The following is a 27,785-nucleotide window of genomic DNA, read 5'->3' as shown; positions in this document are numbered from 1 at the left end:
CTACCCAAATGTCTGTCAACTGATGGATCAACAAAATGTGATATATCCATCCAATGGATTAAAATTTAGTCATAGAAAGCACTGATACATCTGTGAAAAAAAAGTTATAATTAAAAAACTACATCACGAGTCTGTGGAGACTCAGAGGTGCTTTCTCCTTCAGAAATCCGTTCCTCAGAAACAACAACAAAAATTAGAAACTATGTCTATTCCATGTTCTCAGCAAGACTGAAACGGATTCTACATCTAACCTGATAAAGTTGTCCTAGAAAAGGAGCAGCAAAGAAAGACTGAATAAGCCAGGCGCCTGTAATCCTAGCACTCTGGGAGGCGGGCGGATTGCTTGAGGTCAGGAGTTTGAAACCAGCCTGAGCAAGAACAAGACCCCGTCTCTACTATAAATAATAGAAAGAAATAATTGGCCAACTAATATATATAGAAAAAATTAGCTGGGCATGGTGGCGCATGCCTGTAGCCCTAGCTACTTGGGAGGCTGAGGAAGGAGGATCACTTGAGCCCAGGAGTTTGAGGTTGCTGTGAGCGAGGCTGATGCCACGGCACTCACTCTAGCCTGGGCAACAAAGCTAGACTCTGCCACAAAAAAGAAAAGAGAGGAGAGGAGAGGAGAGGGGAGGGGAGGGGAGGGGAGGGGAGGGGAGGGGAGGGGAGGGGAGGGGAGGGGAGGGGAGGGGAGAGGAGAGGAGAGGAGAGGAGAGGAGAGGAGGAGAGGAGAAGAGAAGAGAAGAGAAGAGAAGAGAGAAGAGAAGAGAAGAGAAGAGAAGAGAAGAGAAGAGAAGAGAAGAGAAGAGAAGAGAAGAGAAGAGAAGAGAAGAGAAGAGAAGAGAGAGAAGAGAAGGACTGAATAGAGATGAGAAATGTGGTTTTGGAGTGAAAAATCACAAAGGAGGAAAGTGCATGACAGACTATACATGAAAATTATTGAATTAGGGAAGATAAACCATGATTTGTCCTAACAGAAATAAAAATACAATTATTTTTTAAGTTTGAAGAAAAAAGTAGTAAGAGGAGTATGCCATTACATAGCAAATCTTTTTCTTCCTTTATTTTTTAAAGAAAGAACTGGGGGGGGGAGGGGGCGGGTATATACATACATAATGAGTGAGATGTGCACCATCTGGGGGATGGTCATGCTGGAGACTCAGATTTGTGGGGAGGCGGGGGGGGGGGGGGGGAAGGGCATTTATTGAAACCTTAAAATCTGTACCCCCATAATATGCCGAAATAAAAACAAACAAACAAAAACTAGCAGAGTTGAAACTGCCTCTGAAGAATGAATTAGAGCAGGAGACTGAAGTTTTTTTATTGTAAGTCTTGAAAAAAATTATGACTTTTTCTGTTAGAAATATAAAAAATTTCTTAAAAAGTCTGAAAATTGAGAATGTGTATTATGACCTGGGCAAATCTAATGAAAACACTGATCAACATAGACATATCCTGGTGGAATGTCAATGGGAGGGTGGAGAATTAGGTTGGTTTTGGACTTAGAGGTAACTCTAAACGCCCGAAGGCAATGGGACTTCGTTTCATTGGCATTTTTGTTTTATTGCCAGTGGCATCTAACTTTTTCAAATGTTTATTGATCATTTGTGTAATGGTTGAGATTGTAATTTTTAAGAAATTGTAGAGAGGGAAAAAGTTGCTATTTTAAAGAACTAACAGCAGCTTCTTCTGCCCTCTAATGGCATAATTCATCTCAGGGGAATTGTTTCTTGGTTCAGAAAAATACTTCAATGACAAATTTCAGTTTAAGAGATGAAGAGCCTATAATGTAGAACAAAAAAGAAGGGATGATAGCTTGCACAGTAAAATGGTAGGATGTGATGTTCTGAGAAAATAGGGGAGAAATGTTATAAAATTTATGAAGATAGAGACTCTACCATAATGAGAACATCATAAGAGGAAAATCAGCACCAGGAATAGACATCAGAAAATCAGAAAGGAGCACACTGAGATAAACCAGGTCTCAAACAACAATCATCAGAAATATTGGGGAAAATAAAAAAAAAAAAAGAAATATTGGGGAAGATCCTGGGTTTCCAGTTGACTGGCCAGTTGAAATAACAAAGACCTACCTATTAAAGAGAAGGTGATCCTAGAAGATGGGAGGAATATAATCTAGGTTAAAACATATTTTAACAATTATTAATATCAAAATTTTATTAAGGTGCTAACATTTCTACAAAAGAATATTTTATTTTGAATCCTAAATATATAACAAAATATTAGATAAAAATATTTACATCAATTATAGAATTTTAAAATGTGAAAAATCTTTTTGTTTAGGTGGTCATCCAGTTCTTTCAAAGCTATGTATTAATATTTAAAAATCTGTTGGGCATGGTGGCTCATGCCCGTAATCCTAGCACTCTGGGAGGCTGAGGTGGGTGGATCATTTGAGCTCAGGAGTTCAAGACCAGCCTGAGCAAGAGTGAGACCCCATCTCTACTAAAAATAGAAATTAATTGGCCAACTAAAAAATATATAGAAAAAATTACCCAGGCATGGTGGCTCATGCTTGTAGTTCCAGCTACTTGGGAGGCTGAGGCAGGAGGATTGCTTGAGTCTAGGAGTTTGAGGCTGCTGTGAGCCAAGCTGACACCATGGCACTCTAGCCCAGGCAACAGAGTGAGACTCTGTCTCAAAAAAAAAAAAAAAAAAAATTAAAAAATCTATCTTATTCACATTTACTTATGATGCAACTGTTATGTATTATACTTTCATATTTGGCCCAATTTTTGGCATTTTGCTCAATTCCACTGACTCTTCTGCCTATTCTACCAGTATCATGATGCTTTGAAAATTATATGTCCCTACTCTCACATCCTACCCTGTAATAGCCAGGAGAAAGAGGGCTGTGTAGCCTGGCCTCCTTCCTGGCAAAGAGACCTGCTATGACATCTGGCTTTGGATAGAATCTTCTTCCATTCTCAACATCATAGCCTATGCTTCAGGTTTCTTTTGTGCAATTTTCATATTAATTGATTTCAAAAGAGACATTCCTCATTTGCTCCTTTGTCCTTCCAAATTATGGGGTGTTCATAATGCTGTTCTCCTCAAGCTTCCCAAGAGATCATCTGCTTTCTCAAGGAAGAACTGTCAGTTGATGGGTACCTGCCTATTTTTTTTCTCCATTTTAAAGATGTGGTACTATAGCAGAAATCCCACATTTCTGGCTATGTCTGTCCCTTCTATCCTTTCCTGGTTTCTAGCACTGATATAGTTTTCCCTATCTTCATTTTTCATCATATTTGTTTTCACTGGTTTTAGCTTTTGGGATATAAAAAGCAATCAGTCTACCACCTTTATGTGTCAAGCTAGGATAAAAAATAAATATCAAAATTTTATTAAGGTGTCAATCTTTCTACAAAAGAATAATATTTTATTTTGAATTCTAAATATATGTCCATCCTCATAGTAGAATCTTTTACTATTAAAGGCTTTAAACTTAGAAACCTAAATTGAAAAAGATTCATACTGGCCAAGCCAACTTCACAGCAAACTACTAAATAGCCACATTTCAAACAAAGTGGAAAAGTAAGATTCATGTTCATGTTGGCTTTAACATGAGATCACTGTTCAACTCATTAAATTTAGTAAAAGGAAAAGTATACAAAGAAATTAGAAATAGTTGTTTTTTTAAAAGTCCTTTTAACATGATCCTAATCTTAAAAGCTTACATCAAAGAGGAGCCTTACTTAATAAGTTGTTTATACTTTAGATTACTGAATTCACCTGAAACCTTTTTAATATTCCTGTTAGCCTTATTTCTTTATTAACATGCTAAAGTTATTCACATACAGCAGCTCCATAGAACCCTTTATCAAGGATTTAAGTGGCATACTTAATCCAATTCTAGTCTTTCCTGACCATTCCAATTTTCAAAATTAAAAATGTTTGTGAATATTTTTAATGTCAAAGGGATGTTTATGACATATAAGAAAAAAAGCAGGGTATACACTTTGTATACATAATAAACATATATTTTTATATATACACATATACATACATATACACACACACATATAGGAGGCTTTTTTGTTAAAAATAACAGAGAACCACTGAAGATAGCTTAATTAAATAAGCAGTAGTATTAAAAGGGCTCAGAAAAAGCATGTTTCAAATCAGAGGTTTTGTTCTATATAGTTTTACACAATAAGAACAGCAATCATTAAAGGAGCTAAAGACAGGAAAAAGTGGACAACACATACATGGGCACACTTGCACAAATTGGGATGAACAAACCATTAAGTAGGTTTTGCCCCTCTGAAATTCCTGGCTTAAATATTTTGGAGAGGGTTTAGCTCCCTTCATTTGGCATGCTGACACTAGCAAAGGAGATATATTTTTAAGCTTCTAACACTTTGGAATATCCTTGGCATACCAAAGTACCTAAGTACTGGAAAGATACTATTGTACTTCTCAAAGCTCTAGTAGGTCACGATTAATTTCCTCCCTTAAAAACTGACATGTTGCTGGTTGTCTAGTTTGCTCTTACCAGCCTCTACACATATTTCTTCTGGCCACTGTGTAGGGTGAGAATTAATTTACTTGGTAAAACTTAACCTCACAGTTAAAAAAAACATTTGCTGTCATTATTTCAAATGTTTATTGATTACTATGTGCAAGGCATGGTTTGACTTCTGGAATGTAAACCAGACTTTTTTTTTTTTTTAAATGACATGGTCTCATTGTTGCCCAGGCTGGACTTGCAGCAGTGCAATCATAGCTCACTGCAACTTCAAACTTCTGGGCTCAGGCAATCCTGCCTCAACCTCCGAAGTAGCTGGGACTACAGGCGTGTGCCATCATGCCTGGCTTTTTACATTTATTTTTGGTAGAGATGGGCTCTTGCCATGTTGCCCAGGCTAGCCTTGAACTCCTGGCCTCAAGAGATCCTCCTGCCTTGGCCTCCCAAAGTGTTTGGAGTATAGGCTTAAGCCACCATGCCCAACTCAGACATTCTTTTTGAGGAGCTCATGCTTAGTTTAGTGAGGGAGGCAACCAAACAGAGCCCATAAAAAACAATTTGCAAAGTGTTACTACAGTATATTCAGTGATGCTATTGCACCTCAGGTGTGTAGGGTGGGGTAGGCTGGGGTGGGGGAGGGTGCCAGCTGGTACTGTGAGGGAATGATTTAAAAAAGGCAACCTAACTCTAACAATCAGTAGGAAATTATGAGGCAGGGCAAAGGAGAAAGTTAATTCCAGTCAGATGAAACAGCCAAGTGCTAAAGATAGGGAGATATAATACATCACCCTGGGAGAACAGCAAAAATAGGTGAAGTCTTACATGCCAGCCGACTCTTCCACGTGGTAGGGATGAGTTGGGTTAGGCAGTAGCTTGAATATCCACGGTTAAACTGAACTTTCATAGGCAGTGGACTGTCCTGCTTAAAGTAATTTAAGACATCAAGAGCCACTGGAATTTTTAAGGTGCTTAAATAAAGTACAAGCACTTGGCATAGTGCCTGGCAAATAAATTACTTCTTAAATTTTGTCTTTTAAGCCTTTAGTTTCGTTAAGCAGTGTTCAGCACCCTAATCCAGGTTTGAAGGTTGGCTGTTTAGGTGCAGCAAGATAGGTAAGGAGCAGCAGGCTTTGGAGATATTAGTATGTGGTTGAAATGACAGGGTATAGGTAACTAGAGAAGAGAAATAATAGAAGAGTGACTAATGGATGACTTGAAACCTTAGGCCTAAATAAAACCAACAGAGAATTGGACCAAATTGGGGGTGAAATATTGGAGCTTAAATCTAAAAGGGGAGTTGTCATAGGGATGAAGTTAAAGGTCAATTTACCTTAAAATTAAAGAACAATGAACTTAAGTAACATAACTGACTTCAGATGATATAATTTATGATAAAAAGTCAGCCTGGGTGTCAAATCCTATGAATGTGAGATATAATCGGGATCTTTGGTCCAGATTAGCAGGAATTAAAGCATATAATCCAGCTGGATTATCTGAAAGCAGAAGTGGCCGTACATGTCCTGTGTGGGGTGGTAAAAGGTAGGAATGGTTAGAACAGACATCCCACCACTGACAACAGGGGTGTCTGGGAATAAGCAAATGTAATTAAGTATCATAACAAAAGCAGAGACCTTTGGAGGAAAGCTGTTTTGACTCAAAGGCAGCATTTCTCAAATTTAATTCAGCCCTGAACAGCTTTAATGTTTATAGTACTTGTGTTACCCATATAATTTTTCTTTAAATCACTTAATATTTTTAAAATATTAAATGTTACACTAAAAACATTCATAAAAGTGTGTGCGTACCACTTAAAACTGAGTACCAATAGTACACAGTACTGTGCACATGGCACACTCTGGAAATACCGAATCAAGGCAGGTTAATAGGACATTGCTGCTAATGTCAATCCTTTCCTTCATCTTCCACTACCAAAGTTCATGGCCCCTCATACAGTACTCTAGGACCACCACCATATACCAGAACTGGTCCCTTTTCACAATACAGATTATTTTCTTAATCCCTATTTATACCACGTTTCTAAATTACCATTCTCATTCCCCCCAAATTCTTTCAGTAGCTTTTCACTGTCCACAATACACCTCCTGGACGACAATAACGAAGGACACTCATTATAGTCTTATTCAGTTATTTACAGCTTGCTTTTGTCAACTGAGCAGATTAGGTAGGCCACAGACTCACTGGCTTAGCTGCATTCCACTTTATCAAGGAATCCAATTTTCATTTATCAAGCTTTTAAGAAAAATGTGGCCATAAGCATCACAATTTATTTCTAAAATTTAAATCCAAACCTTTTTAGAAATTCAAACGTCTAATTACTATATCAAGACTCACCTAGATTTATTTAACCACGTCTCCAAATTAGTCCTGATTTATTTCTTAGCCACCTACCACCAGCCCACTTATGAAGTATATCTTCAATGTTTAGTTTAGAATTTTGTATTTTCAGTTCAGCTTACATTAAAAAAATCAAAGGATTTTAAAAATAGAGATATGGAAAGGGGAAGAGATATGACACTTCTTTCTTTAAATAATGCAAATAATTCAACATTTGAAAAGTTTACTGAAAACTTTTATTGTAATCAAAAAGTGACATAACGGGATTGTAATGAATTCAGCAAATCATTCTGCTGATATTTTAGAACTGATATCAGCTTTTGCCAGGCAATTAAAAAAATTCAAATGTGAAAATTTCACAGTACAGTAAACTCCACCCCAACTAATCAATGGTGGTTAAAAATAATAGGCCCTAGCAAAACCTCTCATGTTACATGGTCACAACTCACAATTCTGTACAAAAGTTCGTGTTATAAAGCTCTGATGTAAAAATCAAATAATCAAGCAGCAATATTTTAAGTGCAGCACAGGGTCTTCCATGTCATTATTTACAAGGCTTGAATCTCTTTACATTATAACAAAATTTAATACAGATGACTTAGTAATTAAGTCAATTTTTAAAATCTGTCCTTTTACACAGTGACAGATTTCACTTTTTGGTCATCTTTCTCCTTCTCCTTTTCTTTATCTTTGTTCTTCTTTGACTTCTTTTTCTTGTGTTTGTGTTTTTGGCTTTTTTCCAATTCTACATCAGTGCCTGCATGTTTCTTATGCTTCTTATGTTTTTTATGTTTCTTGTGCTTTTTCTTTTCCTTCTTTTTCTTCTTCTTCTTGCTGTCCTGACTTTCTGCTGAGCTGGCACTGCTACTGTGGCTTCGGGTCTGGCTTCCAGAAGGGCTATGACTTCGGCTTGGACTAACACTAGGGCTGCTTTGACTCTGGCTTCTTACACCCACCTGGCCAACTGTTGCTGGGTCTACACTCTCTTTTGCTTTCTCTGTTATTTTATCTTTCAGGTCCTTAGAAATGTTTCCTGAAGTTTCCTCCTCTTTTATAGACACATTACTTTCACTGTCTGTTTCATTATAGTCTGGTTCGAAAGCAGCTTCATCAGTTTCTCTAGTTAAGTCCGAGGAAAGTCTAGAGGAATGACTTAACTGGGGTTTAGGCTTGACAGCATTCTTATCAATTTGCCCAGTAATTTGCTCTTTTTCAATCTGTGTGTCTGGTGGGTTAAGTATATGAAGTAATTTATTGCCACTTGATTCTTTATTGTTCTTTGCTTCTAATACATGCTTTTCACGATCCTTGCAAGGATTTTTCTCTACAGACTTTGTCTCTTCACTTGACCGTTTAGTATCATAAGTGGCTTTGTGATCATGAGGTTTCTTATCTCTTGAAGGACTAGAATTACTTTTTTTGGAATCTCCTGTTCCTTTTTTAGGCAAATCTCTCTCTTCCCTCAGTTTATTTTTCTGTCCAGATACAGAATCTTTATTCCGAGAAGGAGAGTCTTTTCTTCTTGTTAATTCATTCCTTTCATCTCTACGTTTGGAACTTGAATACTCTCTGCTGTCATAGTCGGCTTTTTTGTCTCTGCTGGGAGTGAAGTCTTTATTTGAAGAACCACGAACAGAATCATGCTTATCTGAAGTTCTAGTCTCTTTGGAAGATTGAGACAGACTTTTGAAATTTCCTGGTTCATTCAGACGGTCCAAATTACTATCTTTCTCTAGCTGAGTGCTGCTCTTCCTCTTTTCAAGGTTTTCCTTTTCCAACACTGAATGATCTCGATCTTTGGTTTTCCCCTTTTCACTAGATGCAGAGTTTTTTGAACTTTTGACCTCATGTTGTATAATTTCATGGCTCACCTCCTTGGTGAATTTCTGAATTTTCTCTGATTGCTCACTTTCTTTTTCAGTATATTTGACTGTATTTGATGGCTTAGTACTAACACTTTTTATGATACTAGCAGGTTTTCCTACATTTGAGATAGGCTGTGCAGATTTAACATCTTCTTCTTCAGATTCAAAGTCATCTTTATCCCATTTGGATTGAGGAACCTGAATCATAATAATAACATCTTCAGCAGGTGCTGTATTGTCATTATTATATTCTTCCATAGTTTTAATGACAGTTCGCTTTGTATCTGTTTTTTCTTCAGATTTCCGCACAGGACTGCCTCCCGTTGAGCTCGTACTAAAAAGAATAAAAATATTTTTAATCAATGAAGAATTTATTATTATAAAATATTGATAAATATAAAAATGCTAACTTGAACACAATAAATGTCCTTTCAATTTTAAAAAGCCCAATTATCCTGCTCTAATAAAGATACACATGATTTAAGAATATGATTGATAGCATAAAAACAAATGTGGTTTACCCCCCAAATTTACTCACAATCTTGTCTTTAATAATTCCTTTCTTTAAAGAAAACAAGAGTACAAGCAGCCTAATCCCCAGGATCAGTACCTTCTTAATTAACGTAAGAAGTACAAGCAAGCATAAAATTAAATAAAATCCTTTCCCAAAACAAACATCCACACCCACCCACCCACCATCGGATACCTGGTATAATCCACAAGAGTTGAGCTGGATCCTTCAGTCCCAGTGACTTTTCGTCTGACCTTTCCTTTGACTTTTTCTTGTTTAACTTTGCTAGATGTTGACTCCAATTTTTCAGAAGGCTCTTTTGTATTAGATATATTTTCTGTACTTCCAATTTTTTTTCCAGTTTCTCTGTTGAGCTTGATTTTTTTGGCTGGAGCTGTTGATGATGAAATTTTGTCCTTCTCGGGGGTCCTATCCAACTTTTCAATATCAGGTTCCATTTTGCGTTTTGGTGATGGTTTCACTATTTCAGTTACTTCTAGTTTAGAGACTTTCATTGAAGACTCAAAATCTTTATCTACACTTTTTTCTTCAGTTTTTCTTTTTCTTTTTTCTCCCTTGTTATCAAGTGGTTTATTTTTCTCATTAGGCTTCTTGGCTTTTTCTTCCTTATTAGTTAGCTTTTCTGATTTGACATCTTTGGAATAGTCCTTCTTTACTTTTTCCTCTTTGACTGGTTTTATCTCCTGGTGTTCTTTTGCTGATTTGGAGTGAGCTTTTCTGGGGGTTCCAATGATCTTTTCATCTTTCTGAGAGGAAGATGAAGATTTAGCATTGTCAGTCTTTGGAGTCTCCTCTTTGGCTTTTTTAAGTGGAGGTTCAGATCGAGGAGATTTTTCACGCTCTCCATCTAGTTTTTCTTGGGGTCCTTTAGCAGGTTTTACACTTTCTTTTTTGGAGACAGTAGATCCATCATTTTTCCGTTTGGTCTTGTCACCTTTTGCTTTTGGTTTATCTTTTTCTCTCTTGTCTTTTTCAGACACTGATTTAAAAGTGATGGATTCTGCATCCATTGGTTCATCTCTAACAGGTGTAGCATCATCTCTACTTGGAAGAACAAACAATGAGTCTGTTTTATTTTCTTCAACACCTGTTGGTTCTCTTGATTTTCTAGAAGTCTCTAATAACTCTGGGTTCAGAAAACCTTCACTTTCTTCTCCTTTTCTTCTTTTTCTATGTTTCTTATGCTTATTTCCTTTAGCATCTCCTGGAGCATTTTCACTCTCCTTCTCTTTTGATTTTGTATTGTCCTTCTGATTGTGACCATCTCTTGCTGAAAGCTTTTCTGGATAGTTGCCACCTATGTTTCGACTTCTATGACTTTGTCCACCAACATAATCTTCTCGGCGGCCTCTCGTGAAGGGAGAGTTCCTGATATTAAGTGGTAAAAATCTCTCTGGAGAAAAGTTCTCCCTATTTGCTGAGGGTCTAGGCTGTGCTCCAGCAGCATAACCTTTATAATATTTTTCATACCACTCTCTATATTTTCTCTCCCATTCTCGGTAACGCTCTTTTTCAAATGGGTCTCTAAAGTCAACACTCCTCCCATAATAAGCTTTCATGTCATAAGGTGGTGGAACTTCTCTATATCTATTAAAATATTCACGTTCTGTTTCCCCTTGAGGTACATTACGTTTATTAGGAGATTGTCCCCGAAACGCTTGAGGAGATCTTGATCGTGAATGATAGCGTCTATACGGGGGTGACCTTGACCTAGATCGATGATATCCATGAGATCTAGACCGTGAACGGTAATTTCGACTCTTGCCTCTGCCTCTTCTGGGGTATGGAGGTGATCGTGAATACGAACGAGAATGTGAGCGGCTGAATGATCGAGAATAAGACCGTGAACGTGTTGAACCAGATCTTGATTTAGAGTAAGTATATGAACTTCTTGAATATGAGGATCCACTATAAGGAGATTTAGACCTAGAAACAAAAACAAAACAATAGTTGATAGTTGAGAAATATACACAAAATAAAATAAAGAATCTCAGATTCTAGCATTCTGTCCTCACGGTTTCATCTGTCTTTATATCAAGTTTCATCTTAGATGATTAAAGAGGTGCAGTGACCTCTATTGAAATGGAATAAAGTGCATAAATCAGAGCAATCACTTGTTACAAAATAAAAGTGAAATCTTAACAATTAGAGTGGAGTGCATTAATGTACCGTGAGTTATATGAGCTAACTAACAGTAAACAAAATGCCAATTAAATTAAATTTCACTTCCTATCTAATTATTTAAGTAGGAGTCTATTTTTTGTCCTATACTGGCCAAAAGCCTAGTTTTAAAGTGTTTTAAACAAACTTCCAGGGCTTTTTTATAATTCAGTGTTTCTAGCAATAAAGCAATTTGTATCCTACCACTACGTCAATTTAATTACACATCCAATAAGATCCCAGCACAAAAAAAAAAAAAAAAAAACCAAAAAAAATTAATTACACAGGTTAATGTTCCAGCATGAAGCTGTAGCCTTATGGTGAAACGGTCCTCAGAAATGTTCTTTGGCTATTCTCCTATTTCTTTCCTTCCAAAAACATTTCCCAATTATTTCATCTATAAATAACTTCAAGGGACAAGGGCAATTTAATCCCCATAAACTGCTAGTTCTACACAATAGAATTTACACTGAGACATTACTTCATTAAACAGATATTGGGAAATAAGCTATATCTTCATTTCTGTATACCTAGACCGAATCAGAAAAATTCCGTAAGTACAATGTTATTTATATCCATAGCTAATCCCTGGATATTCAAAGTCCCATTTGTAATTCTGTTGTGAAGGCTTGCAAAACACTAACCTGGAAAATGAGCGCCTACGCTCCTTTTGAATCTTTTTGTATTCCATCAATTCCTTAGCAAAATCATTTGTAAACTCATCTAGCTTGGACTTTTTCTTTTCCCTAGTAAAATAAAGTTAAAGAGTGAAAGTTAACAAAAACCATTTAAGAAAACTAACAAGACAAATGTAATTAGATCATGAATGAAATGAATGAAATTGTCATTAGTTTTCCATTTTAAAACTATAAATAACTAGGAATCCCTGAGGAAGTTGCTTATATGGCTTTGGTTTAAATTTTAGGTGAATTTTCTTGTACTAACTGGAAACATTGGACAATGTTTCCAAAGATACCTATTTAATGTTATATCAGAAAATGAAAAAAGTGTATAATAATTTCAAATTAAAATACTTACTCTTCTTTTAGTCGTCGTTGCTCTCTATAGAATTCTTCCCTGGATAAAGGTGGTGCTTGGGTTGTTGGGATGGTATTTGAATGAGCGGTCTGAACTCCTGATGACACCCAGGGTGTAGATAAATTGGCAGGAGCTGGAGGAAACCCTGGAGGAGGGACACTATACCCAGCAGGTGGTGGCTGGCCAGGAGGAAACTGAGGAGAAAACTGTGGGGGAGGAACACCTGGAGGGAGAGGAAGTGTATGGGGAGGAGGTGGATACAAAGGAGGTGGTGGAACAGGTACAAAGACTGGAGTTGCTGGTAGTGATGGGCCTTGAGTCCTCTGTGATCTTTCGCTGTGGTGTCGCCCACGGTTTATACTTCTGGAGAAATAAATTCCAAGATATTATTCCTTCAAATTAAAGTTATCTAAGTTTGTCTTTTCTATCCATAACTATTTTCAAACTTACAAACAATGGAACAGATTCAACTATTCAAGGAGTATAGAAACACTGGTAGCATTTATTTGTAAAAGTAACTCTATAACAAAACTTTATTTTTAAGGCCACTTAGGGACTGAGATGATACAAATTTATAGGACTTTCTCTATACGTAAATACTATAATTAACAACAAATTTTTTATATACGTATTTTAGAGGCTGTGTCTTGCTCTGTCACCCAGGCTGGAGTGCAGTGTCATGATCACAGCTCACCATAGCCTTGAACTCCTGGGGTCCTTCCATTTTAGCCTCCCAAGTAGCTGGGAATACAAGTGTGTACCACCACACCAAGCTAATTTTTAAATTTTTTTGTAGAAAGGAGGTCTCATTATGTTGCCAAGGGTGGTCTCAAACTCCTAGCCTCACCTCTTGCCTTGACCTCCCAAAGTGCTAGGATTATAGGCATGAGCCATCACACCTGGTCTGAAAATACTGTATTTAAAAGTTCTCTTTTGTGAAGTTTACATTGATTATCACTCCACTAATTATTACCTGTTACTTCCTCATCTGTCTTTTGATGGAACTGACAGGATTGTGACCTAGTTCTCTCCAAAATGCCTTTTGTGTCCAAAAGTTTTTTTTTTTTGAGACAGAGTCTCACTTTGTTGCCCAGGCTAGAGTGCCGTGGCGTCAGCCTAGCTCACAGCAACCTCAAACTCCTGGGCTCAAGCGATCCTGCTGCCTCAGCCTCCCAGGTAGCTGGGACTACAGGCATGTGCCACCATGCCCGGCTAATTTTTTCTATATGTATTAGTTGGCCAATTAATTTCTTTCTATTTATAGTAGAGACGGGGTCTCGCTCTAGCTCAGGCTGGTTTCAAACTCCTGACATCGAGCAATTCGCCCGCCTTGGCCTTGGCCTCCCAGAGTGCTAGGATTACAGGCGTGAGCCACCGCGCCCAGCCAGTGCCCAAAAGTTTAAATGAAGAAAAACCACCTCCTATAACTACATTTTGTGAGGAAGTAGGTGAAGATCATACAAAGTAGAATACCAGTTTTAACATCTGTAATTAACAACTAAAAATCTCAATGTTTTCTCTCAAAGGGTTAAGTAAAAACAAGTGCTGGTTAAAGTTTCTTTGTGCTTCATCAAAGAAACAAAGTGGGCTTACTTGTCTTAAGCTAAAGGTTCTTTAAATTATAGGCAACTGGTACATAACAATAGTAGCAGGGGTTTAAATTTTAAGTCTCTTTTCAGAAAGCCACGAATTAGTAAATATTAGCTTCACGTGAATTCTAGTAATGAAATAGTAAATCTTCATAAGCTTAGCAATTCTCAATGGAACAGTAGAAGATACTCTTAATATTCATGTTATAAAGTTTTGGAGGCCCCTTGAGCCTGGAGGAGACTATGACCTAGACAGTAAGACCTATATGGTTTACTTCTTAGATTAACATTGCTTGTGACTGCCAAGGGCAAGAGCCCCTAACAATATCCTTGTCTCTTCTTTTGGAAAAAGGAAGGTAGGGGATGACTAGGACAGTTGAATCTAGAAGAGAAATAAATGTAATACTTCTTCACACTTGGGAGCTGAGCTAGTTAATTTTCATCTTAAATTGATGTCCTAAATATTGTCTGGGCTTTAATGACTTTCTTCCACTACTTTATTTTTATCTTTTCATTTATTACCCTCTAAAGAGGGTAAATGCAAGCCAATATTATGCTGTGTGCTAACAGGGAGAAAGTAATCACTGGGAAGGAATATAAATAATGTAGCCTTAAAAACCATCATTTAAAATACTAAATGTAATTTATTCTTTTCTAGCACTCTTTAAGGATAACTACTGAGGATTTAGGAGATAAGCAAAATCCAAACAAATGACCCCCCACATTCTCCTGCCATTGGTATGCTTTAATTTCTTTGTGGTATATTTTTCAGTATGTCATAAGATCATTACTTTCAGATTTTTAGCAGCCTACCTGTAGCAGCTCCTCTCCCCCCTTCTAATTTGCTGTGGTGGAGAAACCAGATAGCCAAGCTTATTGGAACTGTGTGGAAGAAAAAAGATAAAATAGTTTTGTGTATTTTTCCATGGGTATAATACATGATCATTCCATGTGTAGACATTAAGATATCTATTTTAACTTCTTTGAAAACCTTTTCCTATTTCCTGATTTTCTTTTTAATGTGCTTTCTTTTATTTAGAGACAGGGTCTTGCTGTTGCCCAGGATGGAGTACACTGATGGATTCATAGCACACGGCTGTCTCAAACTCCTGGTTAAGTGATTCTCCTGTCTCAGTCTCCCAAGTGGCTGGGACTACAGGTGTATGCCACGACACCTGCCTACTTCCTGAGTCTTCACTTGTTCCAGATAGAAGAGATCTGAGCAAATATTATATTTGCTTAAAATTAGCTTCCCCTGAATAACTGTAGTATAACAGTAATTAAACCTCAATGTGTTATATTTTCTGTAATATTTGAATTTACTCAATTTATTTTAGAGATAGGGTCTCAACTTATTTATTTATGAGACAGGCTCTTGCTCTGTCAGTGGCGCAATCATAGCTCACTACAGCCTCAAACTCCTGGGCTCAAGCGATCTTCCTGCCTCAGCCTCCAGAGTAGCTGGGACTACAGGCATGGGCCACCATGCCCGGCTAATTTTTTTTTTCTGTAGCAGTAGAGTCTCACTATACTGTCCAGGCTGGTCTTGAATTCCTGGTCTCAAGTGATCCTCTTGCCTTGGCTTCACAAAGTGCTGGATTACAGGTGTAAACTACCATGCCCAGCTAATTTTCTGTAATATTATATTTTAATTAGTGTCCTATAATTGCCTTTACTACATTATATAGGCATTTTACATGTTAAGGTTTACATTTTACATGTAAACCTTTACATAAAAGGTTTACATTTACATGTTAAGGTTAGCAGCATTCCAATTCTACAAATGAGGAAGTGGAGGTTACTGTCATGTAGCTAGTAAATGGAAGAGCTGAGATTCAAATTCAGGTTTACCTGTCTCTAAATCCCATGTTCTTTTACTGATATATTCTGCTAGCCTCTTCCTTAACATACTTTATGAGAAATTTAGTTTTTTCTTTCTTTCTTTTTAAAGTTTTACTTTGGCCTATATATCCCGGTATAAGAAATTTAGTTTGTCAAACAAAAAGATCAAGTTTCAGATTATGTCAATCATACATTAGATTACATAAACAGAAACAATGGTATAAATAGAAGGATATTAAATAAATCTACTGATTTTTAATGCCACAAGACAACCCACAGAAGACCAAACTTCTTTGTATTTCTGGGCAGAAAATTTAGATTTTAATATGCTGTAAGATTGTATAACAGATGCTATTCAAAATGAGAAATCTTGTTTGGTAGACTTTAATCTTAATACGTATTTATGTACTCCATTTTTGGTCATCCAAATTAAGGATAGGAAAATAACTGATCCTATATATAAAATAAGTTTTCAAGTAACTTTTATCTACTCATTAACTAAGGTCCTGTCAAGATCTTCATTTGTTAGACAAGACAGTAGAAAAGAACATATAAGATTTTATATTTTAGAGAATTACTGATTTTTATATTTTACATAAAAAGTATGTTAATCTGGCACAATAAAAGGTGTTTACAACAAAAAGCATTTGGCAACACACTGCCTAGTTTGTAGTTTCTCTTATCTAGTTAGAAGGCAATCATATGACGATTATTTTAAATATATACTTACTGTTCCCAACCTGGTCGACCACCACCTGGACGAGCAGCATTTATTCTTACTGGACCTTAGAAACAAAAAATAAGCAAAAACTGTAAGTAAATATAAAATTGCATGTTAAATAAAGCTAAAATTATTCTTTAAAGGGAACAAAGGTCTAAACCAAAATGATTTTACTCACCAGTTGTAGGGATCAACTGTCCATGCAATAATGACTGTCCAAGCAAAGATGGGGTTCCAAGTACAGGCACTTGATAACCCTTTAGGAAAAGCACAAATAAAAACAGTTTAAAAAAAGGAAGTGTTAAAAACAAAACAAAACTCAATTACAAACAAACTCAAAATTTAAGAGCCAATGAAATTTACCTTCTCTTCCATAAGAGCAGTAATTGCAAGTGAGGAAGTTCCCTTCGAGTGTTCTGATGCAAGAGCTGCAGCTGGCAATATTTTATTATCAGAATCTCTAGAAAACAAATATAATTTACAATGCATTAAAAAGTCATTGGAGGCCGGGCGTGGTGGTTCATGACGCCTGTAATCCTAGCACTCTGGGAGGCCAAGGCAGGTGGATTGCTCAAGGTCAGGAGTTTGAAACCAGCCTGAGCAACAGCGAGACCCTGTCTCTACTATAAATAGAAAGAAATTAACTGGCTGACTAATATATATAGAAAAAATTAGCCGGGCATGGTGGTGCATGCCTGTATTCCCAGCTACTCAGGAGGCTGAGGCAGAAGGATTGCATGAGCCTAGGAGTTTGAGGTTGCTGTGAGCTAGGTTGATGCCATGGTACTCACTCTAGCCTGGGCAACAAAGCGAGACTGTCTCAAAAAAAAAAAAAAAAAAAAAAGTCATTGGAAATGGAGAATTAATAGCACAAGTATGGCTGGGCACAGTGGTTTATGCCTGTAATCCCAGCACTCTGGGAGGCTGAGGCAAGCGGGTTGCTTGAATCCAGGAGTTCAAGACCTTGACTCTACAAAAATAAAAAAAAAATTTTGATAAATGAAAAATTAGAAAAAATTTAAAAAATTTAGCCAGGCATGTGGTGTGTGCCTGTAGTTCCAGTTACTTGAGAGGCTGAGGCAGGAAGATTGCTTGAGGCCAGGATTTTGAGGCTGTAGTCAGCTATGATCATGTCACTGCACACCAGTCTGTGAGACATCGAGACTGTCTCTTCCTACTGCTGGTGACTGGTAACAAAAAAGAAAACAAAAATCATGCAGGAAAAAGCAAGCAAACAAACAAAAAAAATGGAGACTGTCTCTTAAAAAAAAAAGTAAAAATCAGCTTGTTGATAACTCAGTTTATCCATCAGCTGGCATTAGGATGAGTTGAATCAAAGATGATAAAACTTTTGAGGAAAGTGAGAGAGAGGACTGGACCTTTGGAGAGTTCTTTATACAGTGGAAAAGCAAAAGGAAGGAACCTCCTTTAAGAAGTACTACATATGATAGATATGAAACTGGTTACAAGAATGGAAAACTTAAAAAAAGAAATCAGGCTGGGCGCGGTGGCTCACGCCTGTAATCCTAGCACTCTGGGAGGCTGAGGCTGGCAGATTGCTCAAGGTCAGGAGTTCAAAACCAGCCTGAACAAGGGCGAGTTCCCGTCTCTACTATAAATAGAAAGAAATTAATTGGCCAACTAATATATATAGAAAAAATTAGCCGGGCATGGTGGCGCATGGCTGTAGTCCTAGCTACTCGGGAGGCTGAGGCAGTAGGATCACTTGAGCCCAGGAGTTTGAGGTTGCTGTAAGATAGGCTGATACCAGGGCACTCACTCTAGCCTGGGCAACAAAGTGAGACTCTGTCTCAAAAAAAAAAAAAAAGAAATCAACGTGTGGATTATATATGAGGACAAAAAGAACACAGGATTAGGAATAAATTTGGGTTCTATCTCTACTACTAAAATGAAGGGGTAGTCTTCGGTAAGCCTTAGAACACTCTGGGCCTATTCCCACTGTGAACCAAATAAAATGCTATACCAGATCAGTGGATTTCTTACACACATGTAAAGGTCTCGCCCTAAAGATTTTGCTTTAGTATATCTGAAATAGTCCTCTGACATCTGTTTTCTAGAAGCTGGATGATTTTTTAAAAATAATTTATGAGCCAGTAGACTACATGGTAACAGAAAGAGCCCTTTCATTTCTGAAGTGGTAGGATTTATGTGAGTTTTCACTATTCTCCTACATAATTATGCTCTAAAACAATTATTCCTGACCTCTCTTATCTCTCCCAGTGTTTTTATCCCTCTTCTCTACATATCCAAACTGTTCTTAGTTCTGCCTAAATCTACTCTTTTCTAGTATCATTATAACCATAAGTAAATTCTCCCATCCCTGAACTGCAGAGCTGTTATTGGTATATGATTCAACATTTAACAGGGGCAACCTCTAGTTGACCTTGGGATGTTTAATCATTTGGCATATAAATTACCTTCATTTGCCTCTTCCCTTAATAAGACTAAGTCATTTCTTTTTTTTTTTTTTTTTTTACGTAACCTTAACGTTTGTATTAAGTCATTTCTTACAAGTCATCCTACCCTACTGAGCACAGTGGTCCACTAAGAAAACTATTACAGCAATATTATACAACAATAAAAAACTACATCCAGTATCTCAGCAGTGTCCAAGAGACCCCCTAACTACATCACTGACCTCGTTTGTTTTCTAACACTGAAAAATTCAGACTTACCGAAAAGGTCCGTCTGATTTTTCTGAATGGACGGATATGGATACTGTTGCTGTTATATCAGGTACAGGCGCTGGAGTAGAAGATGGATTTCCAGGTACAGGAGGGGCCAAAGACGACTGATTAGAAGTTAATGAAGATATAGAAGGAGTCGGGTGAGTTGACGAAGATGTCACTGGAATCATCAGAGGATCCTGTTGTCTTGATATTGGAGATCTCATCAGAGGTTGTAGATTCCTTTGAATGAGTGGTCTCGGAGGTGGTATAGGGGGTGGGGGTGGAGGTAACTGTTTTCGTAGTCTTTTTGTATAACCAGTTTCATTTTTGAAGTTATTAACAGCCTACAGATGACAAACATGATAATGTGAAAAAAAGTAATGTAATATTCACCCAAGTATATAAATGAGTTAAAAGATTAAACATTTTTTTTTCATAAAAGGGACATAAAGATAGCTACCTGTCGTAAAAATTTATTGGCAATTAAAGCATCAGGAGAGACATCATTCTGATGACATGTTGGACACGTATGTTCATCTGATTCCAGGAGTGCTGTTCTTATACCTAATTATAAGATTTTAAATATTAATAAAAGCATACTAGAAACTCAGCATTTATAGAAAGAACTAAAAAGACAGCCCACATCTGTTCAGTTACATTACTGTTTTCTAAGCACATAGCACCAATCATTTCCTAGGTTAAGGCACTTAAGTAAAATCTCTTGTCTTAAAGCACTCCTCTGCTCTAACTTTTCTTATGACCTATGCTACATTAAAAAGAGAAGTGATAAATGGGCATGGTGGTGCATATCTGTAGTCCCAGCTACTCAGCAGGCTGAGGCAGGAGGACTGCTTGAGCCCAGGAGTTTAAAAAAAAAAAAAAAAAAAAAAAGGAAAAGAAGTTAAAAAGATGAGCAAGATTGAATAGTGAAATTTTCAGATAGCACCATTTTCTTCCAGGTAAGAAGGGACAAACTTAGGAAAAGTGGCAGAAAAAAAACTAAGTGCTAATATAAGTGATAAAAAAAAAGTCACAACCACATGGCAAATGCTGGGTAATATGTTTATGTGAAGCTGGTTTAATTATACCTAGAAATTTTAAGATAAGCTATTATTTACAATCCAGGAAAGGGGATTTACGTACCATTTAAGAAATATTTCCAGAATTATCTAAGGCCCAAAAGATTTTAAAAATTCTGTATTTTAAAAAACCTCAATATAGTTGCCCTGATGAAGGTAAGGGAGGTTGTCAATTCTAATATATAACGGACAAAGAAGCTATTGATTAAAAAATGTAGCAACAAGCTGGGTGCGGGGGCTCATGCCTATAATCCTACCATTCTGGGAGGCGGAGGCAGGAGGACTGCTTAAGCGTAGGAGTTTGAGACCAGCCCAAGCAAGAGTGAGACACCCCCATTTCTACTAAAAATAGAAAAATTAGCTGAGTAAAGTGGCACATGCCTGTAGTCCCAGCTACTTGGGAGGCTGAGGCAGGAGGGTTGCACAGAGCTAAGACGATGCCACTGTACTCTACCCAGGGTGACAAGGCAAGACTCTGGTGCAAAAATAAATTAAAAAAAAAAAAATGTAGCAACAAGAACAGTTTTCACTAACTAAATGCTCATGCTCAGCACTTATTATCAACTTTGCATATTTTAATCAAGAGCTTTTCCAAGTAAACACAAATGTTCTAAACTACATATCTGCAAAGGTTCAGCATTTCTTACATTCATCACAATAACTGTTTCCACAGCAGGGAATGACAACGGCATCCGTCATAATATCTTTGCAGATGAGACACAACAATTCATCTGGGATAGGATCATCTTCTTCTGATGAAGAAGATGGTTCCTCTGGTAGGAAGGGTGGTTTCTCTTTCTTCCCAATTGCATATGCTTCTCTGTAAAAGAAGATTTTCATGTTTTAACATTGTTAAGAAGGCAGAGTATTCATGCTACATTTTCTACATGGGAAATTATAATTCAGTACAATGCCAAATTAGTTTAGACAAGCATAATATCTTCCAAAATAAGGCAGCAGTTTTACATATCCTCCCCCTAACAACAAAAAGATACAAAACAAAGCCCTAAACAAATATAACAAAAAGAAACAAACAAATGCCATAAAAATAGCTAAAAAGATCTTAGAATCCCTAACTCTTAAACTGAGGGCCACAGAGATAAAGAAACACATTTAGTCTCTACTTATGTGGCAGAGCCAGGATCTGAACTTAGATAACATTCTAATCACATTCTTTCCAATCCATATTTCTTGGGGGGGAAAAAAAAAATGAAACCAAACCAAAACTTCCCTCTCCATATTCTAACAGTACCCCAAACCTGTGAAGGTATTGAAGGGAATGCCACAAGATGAGAAACTAAAATTAGTATTGACATTATATAATTAAGAGAAGATAGTTCAAGGGAAATTATTATGTCATCATCACACAAATAATTAAAGAATGAGACTTCAAAACCAATGACCTACTTATAATTAGCATTTTAAGAGATTTATTTACTCAATTAAGAAATATTAATGACTTAAATGATCAAAATATGTGTTACAAAAATGTGAAGTAACACCTCATTAGACATTCCAGATCCAGTTTTTTATAGAAATGCATTTTGCAGAAATGTTGGTATTAAATATAGTATTAAAAAACAAAAAAAGTTCTTCTCAGACTTCTCATCTCTGCTTCCACACCCCCATCTTCTCTGAAATCAGGCACATTTGTAAAACATAGGAATTCCTAGAAAAATCCTTTCTACATCATTTAGGAACAGAGTGTGTTTATCTCAATGCTGCAAATGAAAGAATCTCAGCTGTACGGAGTAGGGTACCTTAGGTGTGTTATTTGTGTTGCAGTTGCTCCATAGACATCACCACGATTCCAGAAATAAGTATCAATTTGCTTATGCCCCATTGTTCCCAATTTGTGAAAGAGGAGTCTCCCACTGCCCAAAAGAGAGAAAAGAAAAGGGGGGAAAAAAAAAGAGGAGAACAGAGGATAGAAAAAGAAACAGAAGAAGAGTCTGAGTTGCTTATCAGTGGTGTTAGTGGAGAGGGTGAAAGTTTCACTTAAAATAGGTGGGCTCCCATCTTTCCCCAATATTTGCTGTGTGTTTGGCACAAATGGGCTTTTGTATTTCAGCATTCAAAAGCAATGAAGTTAGTTATTAGTTAGGGTTTACAGCAATATTAATTTTCCAACACAAATTTCTATTCTTTAAAAACTTTTACATAATATAGATGAAGCGGTCTGCTCTTAAATTGTGTCTGTAAAAATCACCAATTTCAACCTGAAGTTGTTTGGTGGCATCTATGAAATGTCTCTGAATTAGAAAAAGCATAACAACAGACTATTCTAAGATGAACCACAAAAACACAGGATGGTGACTGGTAAAAAAAAAAAAAAAATAGATGGGGGTGAAGTTGAGGAAGTAAGCAGGGCTAGGTATTTAGGAAAACTAATTCTTAACTATGAACTAAAACATTGCCTTTACTAAAAAGTACATATTCAAAGCATTTAATTTTTTCAATATCATTCCATAGCATAGCCATTTTTATTATTCCCACCTGCTCACTAAACTACACTTCAACAATATTTATAGCTTGAAGCTAAGGAAATCTGTGTTTCTATATACAGTTATATATATATTTTTTTCTGGTCACCGAGAACATAAACAACTATTCTCTAAACTGATGTTTCTCCAAGTATGTTCTGAGGATCCCCTACCTTCATAATCTTCCTGGAAGACCTGCTAAAAATGCAGAATTAGGGTCTTTTCACATTAACTTCTAAATCAAAAACTGAGGGGGAGGGCAATCATCCAGAATCTTTCTCTTTTTTGCCCAAGGTCACTCTACTTGACCAGAATCTTTTAACACATTTTTGTAGAAGATTCTTATGCACAATAGTTAGACAACCACAATCCAAAGGAACATTTAATATTGTGTTGTGTATCATGAATTCACAACTGAAAATAATAAAAAAGGTAAACAGTAATAAAAGCAGGTAAAATAGGAAGTTATCTAGTTGAACCATTTCACTAGATTTTCATGTCTGTCCAGTTTATTAAAAACTGGTTCATAAAATAAAATCTGAATACAGATTAAAAATAAGCATTAGGTATGTTATAGAGCAATAGCTCATCTGAACTAATAGTTTATAAAATAAACCCTACTCACATGCTGTATCCAAACTTACTCAAGATACCTTAGTATTTCATTTATGCTTGGCACCTAAATTTGCCTTGACTTCTTGCAGAACTTTTATTCTTAAGCCTCGTTTCTGAAAATGATTACAATCTGTTTTGTTCACTTAAAAAATGCAAGCAGCATATATAATAAAATTATGTGGGAGTATGTATGTGAATGAGGAAGAAAGCAGGGAATGACAGAAAAAGAAAAAATTAGAGACTACAAGGGAAGTGGCACTCAGTGATAACAAAAATCCCCAAATCCATTTTAAATTTGCTTTAAATGGAGCAGACTGCAGCCTTACAGATGTGTAACAAGTGGAGACTAATGATCTTGGTATACAAAGTCCTCAAGGAATCCAAGTAGTCAAGTTACAAGCCCAAGATTAAAACACTACACCCTGGGACTGACTGTAGCCCCCGTAGGTTATACCTAATTCGCATACTTACGCATCTATAGTTGGTATTGCATATTTTCCAGTGTTGGTAAGCATTGCACCTTTCATATTAGGATCTTTCACTTCCATCATGAAACTTCTGGGAATTCCAGTGCTCTTTTTAATCCTAGGACCAGATTCAAAGTTTTTATCCTATTTGGGGGGGAAAAGGAAGAGGAGAGGAGGAAGGGAAAAAGCAGTTATCTTTATTTAATAAATTAGCTTAACATGGCACAGAGCTTACTACTTATATTATTTGTAGTGGTTTACATATATGATCTCATCTAATCCTCACAACTGCCATGTGAGGTTAGTACTATTATTATTTCCATGTCAGAGAAGAAAAACCAGGCTTGGAGAGATCAAGTAACTTGCTCGAGCTCACTCAGCTATTAAGTGACAGAACCAAGATGTGAAGCCTGGCAAATTTGACTCCACAGGCCATGTTCATTAGCTATTGTAATAGAGAAGGCAATTATTTACCAAGAAAAATAAGATGGTTAAGAAATAATTCTAAAAAACTCAAAAGGCATACTGTAGTTTCTACTTTGAACTTACCCCATTTGTTGGGCAATTCTTAATATAATGGCCAGGTTTACCACAACGGAAACAAGTATAAGATGGAGGTGGTGGACCTAGAGGTTTCTTCATGTAACTAAAAGGGGAAAAAAAATTACATGTATATAAGGACTTTACAAAAGTAAAGTTTTTGATTGGGGGGGAGAACCCACCCCAAAAGTTCCTATTAGTATAAAATATTTATAAACTTACTTGATTGGGTCGTATTCATGGCCAGATTGCGACATCATTGCTTTAATTTTATCTTCTTCAGAAGCATTGGCTTCAGCCAGATTGGCAGTCTGTTTAATAGGTAATTATTTGACACACACATTAGAAACAGTTAAGACCACACAGCCAAAGACAACACCACTCATCCTGTAAAGAGCAGTACCTAACTAACCTTGCATTAAATACAGCTATTTACATGTATAACCTGGAAGAGGCACTGAAAATTCCTTAGGTCATTACATGATGTTTGGGTGTCTGTGAGGCTGAAGAAAATCTTTCTGGGGGCACTCAAACCTTAGACCCTGTTTGTACCTTATGTTAAGATTTACATACTACTCCTCTAAGAGTTAAAGACTGAGATTAAGTTAGAAGAAAAACACTTGATGTTTTTAAAATCATGAAAATAATTCAAGTGTCAGAGCAATGAGATTATAACTTATAACTTGGAGGTAGGGGTTGGGGTAGAATGACCAAACTCATTATGTAGCAGGTATTAGAAGTCAGAAGGCTTTTTAGGTAGTGGTGTCAGTTTCAAATTAAGTATAAAAGATGTGCATTGAGCATTCATAATTTTAAATTCAACTCTCCAGATAAATTTTAAGAGTTTCATAGCTTCACCTTTAAGGTATTAGATAAAATAGATATAAGCAGGGTCTAAGGGAGTGATTTCTAATAACTTGAATCTTCAAGCACCTAGCAGTCATATCAGCCATTCATTGGGTTTGTCTTTACATTCATCCACAAAACAAGCAACCAGTTTTAACATTTTATTGTAAATTTATATACAAAGAATGCTTAACATTAACAGAGCTGAGAACAACAGCAACATTTACAGAAAACTGGATTACAGATGTTTAACAACTAATTTGTTTGAACCCAAACATTATTTTACAAATACCTGTGGTAAAAAAAAAAACAAAAAAAACCCTCCCCCAAAAAACCAATCCCCAAACCTCCCCAACTTCTCCCCGCAAAGAAACAATGGTAGGAATAGACCAAAACTCAAATATGGTCCTTACAGTACATAAGAATAAAAACAAACTATAAACTACTAAAGATGTTAACTCTATGCTAAACCACTTTGCATTAGAGAATTATAAAATAGGATGGTCTTAGTCCATTTTATGTTTTAGAATCAATTTTAATGTGTAGTTTTCCCAGAACAGGAGCTTAAAAAGCAATTTGTTACTAGGACATTTTTTGGGATACATTCTAGGGGATAAGGACACAACCTATAACAAAGCCAAGGACAAGATAGGGACAGCACTAATGGAAAACCCATTTTTTCATTAATCTTGGTTGCTAAATTTGGTTTCATAGTTCTGATGCAGGGAAAAAAGGATTTTTGGAAAATTAGACAACTTCCTTCTTGGCCCTCAAAGTCTGCCTATTCTTTTTTTTAAAGGCACAATTTGTAAGCTAAATATATTGTTTTAAAAAGTGATCCATCACTAGTGCTTTCCCAAACAAAAGATACACATTCTTGAGCAGAAAATGCAAGCAATCTTAATCGCAAAACATGGCATATACAATGATTTCAGGAGGTAACAATTTGCCCCTCTGCTAAACATACACATTGGTATATTCCTGTAAACAACTTTATACACTTACACAATTCAAGTAGTCTGTGTTCAAACAAATTAGGTTGTTTAAAACTTTTTCTAATGTAGACAGACTACAAGTCTATAGCATAAAGAAACAACTGTATCACATTTAAAATATTGACCTTCATGGGATCAATTAAAATATTCAAGAAATAACCATGCAATCGTCCGTGTAAAGGAAATCTTCTGTTTTGGCTGCTTTAGAAAAGTCCACATAATTTACAGCCAAAACCAGGAAATTCCTCCAGAACCTTGTTAGTTTCCAATGTATAATTTTAAAAAATGTATGAGAGAAAAAAATGATTAAGTGTAGCTTCGTGTCTTGAAGTCTTGAAGATGAACAATACTCCAACATTACGCTGAGGCTGACAAAGTACTCCCCTATCTTCTCAAAACAGCAACTACTCTTTACAGGATAGTAAAAATATGTACAATGCTTTTGCAAAATACATCCTCCCCCAACCCCTCTTAAAAAACTGTTCCACATTAAAAAAAAATACAATATTAGAAAAAGACTTATATTTTCAAGAATATATATATATACCTTTGTAAGCTGGGCCAGAGAAATAGACGCGGAAGGGTCATCAATCTGTTCACAAAAAATTAAACACACATTCAAGTTCCAAACTGAAAACATCTTAAAGTGATCATTTAGCCCCTAATGATACTTAATGTTCAAATATTGGGCATTTTCTTAGTTTTCTACAGACTGTTACTTTGTTTTAAGCCTGAAAGTGTAACTCAACCAACTTAATCCTTCTCTACATATTTCACACATAGTTATAAAGGGCTATCAGTTGTGTGGGTGGGGAACTCAATCACAATGAAAAAAATGGGGTAAAGAAAATTCTATTACATAGAAAATCTGTTTAGAGTGGTGACTAAATACTAAGAGTCCCATGTCTCTCAATGGTCTCTAAATTTGATAATGCTCAAGACAATGTACACTAGAAGAGAAAAAAAGAAATCCTTCTCATTTTCCCAGAATGCCTTTATACAACATTGTAAAAACAAGCAGCTCTTTAATGGCTCAGATAATTGCTTTAATAAATAACAGCTCTGATATAATTGCTATGTTTTTTCTTTTTTTGAGCATGTACTGCTTAGCCTGAATAAGTTTGTTTATTCTCTAATACAAAAAGTAACAAAGAAACCACAGCTTTATCAGGGCAAAGATGTTAAGCCAAAAAAAGGGGAAAACAGCGGCAGCCTGGGGAAAGGGAAAACAGCTGTCACATATGATGATGGGTTCTAGTATTTGGAAAAAAGAAACAATTTAATCAAACAGAACAAATATATATATAAGATATAAAGGGAGCTTTAAAAATTACTTAAAAAAATTTTAAATTATTTGATCCCCTAAAATGATTTTAACATCAGCTTTTAAAAAGTGTATATGTCTGTGTGAACACACACTCACACAGATATCTTTTAGCAAGTGATCCTGAAGATATGATTTCCCTACAGCTTCCTATG

The 27,785-nt window shown here is 36.3% G+C and overlaps 1 protein-coding gene across 6 annotated transcripts in view; it reads right to left on the bottom strand.

Annotated features, from left to right (window-relative positions):
- Positions 1-7,057: 7,057 nt before the first annotated feature.
- The window catches only part of RBBP6 (RB binding protein 6, ubiquitin ligase), a 36,038-nt gene continuing 15,310 nt past the window's right edge, over positions 7,058-27,785 (bottom strand). For 2 of the 6 annotated variants that reach the window (XM_012780160.3, XM_012780161.3), the window contains 16 exons: positions 26,854-26,898; positions 24,688-24,776; positions 24,475-24,571; positions 23,930-24,069; positions 22,121-22,234; positions 21,008-21,180; positions 19,742-19,845; positions 19,288-19,625; positions 16,955-17,051; positions 16,770-16,848; positions 16,601-16,655; positions 14,842-14,910; positions 12,440-12,802; positions 12,046-12,147; positions 9,416-11,167; positions 7,058-9,043 (listed from right to left, as the gene is read on the bottom strand). In XM_012780160.3, coding sequence (XP_012635614.1) covers positions 7,477-9,043; positions 9,416-11,167; positions 12,046-12,147; positions 12,440-12,802; positions 14,842-14,910; positions 16,601-16,655; positions 16,770-16,848; positions 16,955-17,051; positions 19,288-19,625; positions 19,742-19,845; positions 21,008-21,180; positions 22,121-22,234; positions 23,930-24,069; positions 24,475-24,571; positions 24,688-24,776; positions 26,854-26,898 — 5,184 coding nt within the window. In that variant the 3' untranslated portion in view covers positions 7,058-7,476. The remainder of the gene's footprint in view (positions 9,044-9,415; positions 11,168-12,045; positions 12,148-12,439; positions 12,803-14,841; positions 14,911-16,600; positions 16,656-16,769; positions 16,849-16,954; positions 17,052-19,287; positions 19,626-19,741; positions 19,846-21,007; positions 21,181-22,120; positions 22,235-23,929; positions 24,070-24,474; positions 24,572-24,687; positions 24,777-26,853; positions 26,899-27,785) is intronic. The other 4 variants (XM_075995184.1, XM_012780162.3, XM_012780163.3 and 1 more) reach the window with 4 other exon arrangements.

The sequence above is a fragment of the Microcebus murinus genome, chromosome 19 (assembly GCF_040939455.1).
Source record: "Microcebus murinus isolate Inina chromosome 19, M.murinus_Inina_mat1.0, whole genome shotgun sequence".
In the NCBI taxonomy this organism is placed as follows: domain Eukaryota; kingdom Metazoa; phylum Chordata; class Mammalia; order Primates; family Cheirogaleidae; genus Microcebus; species Microcebus murinus.
The sequence above is the reverse complement of the archived record's forward strand: the minus strand, read 5'-3'. Positions and strand labels throughout refer to the sequence as shown.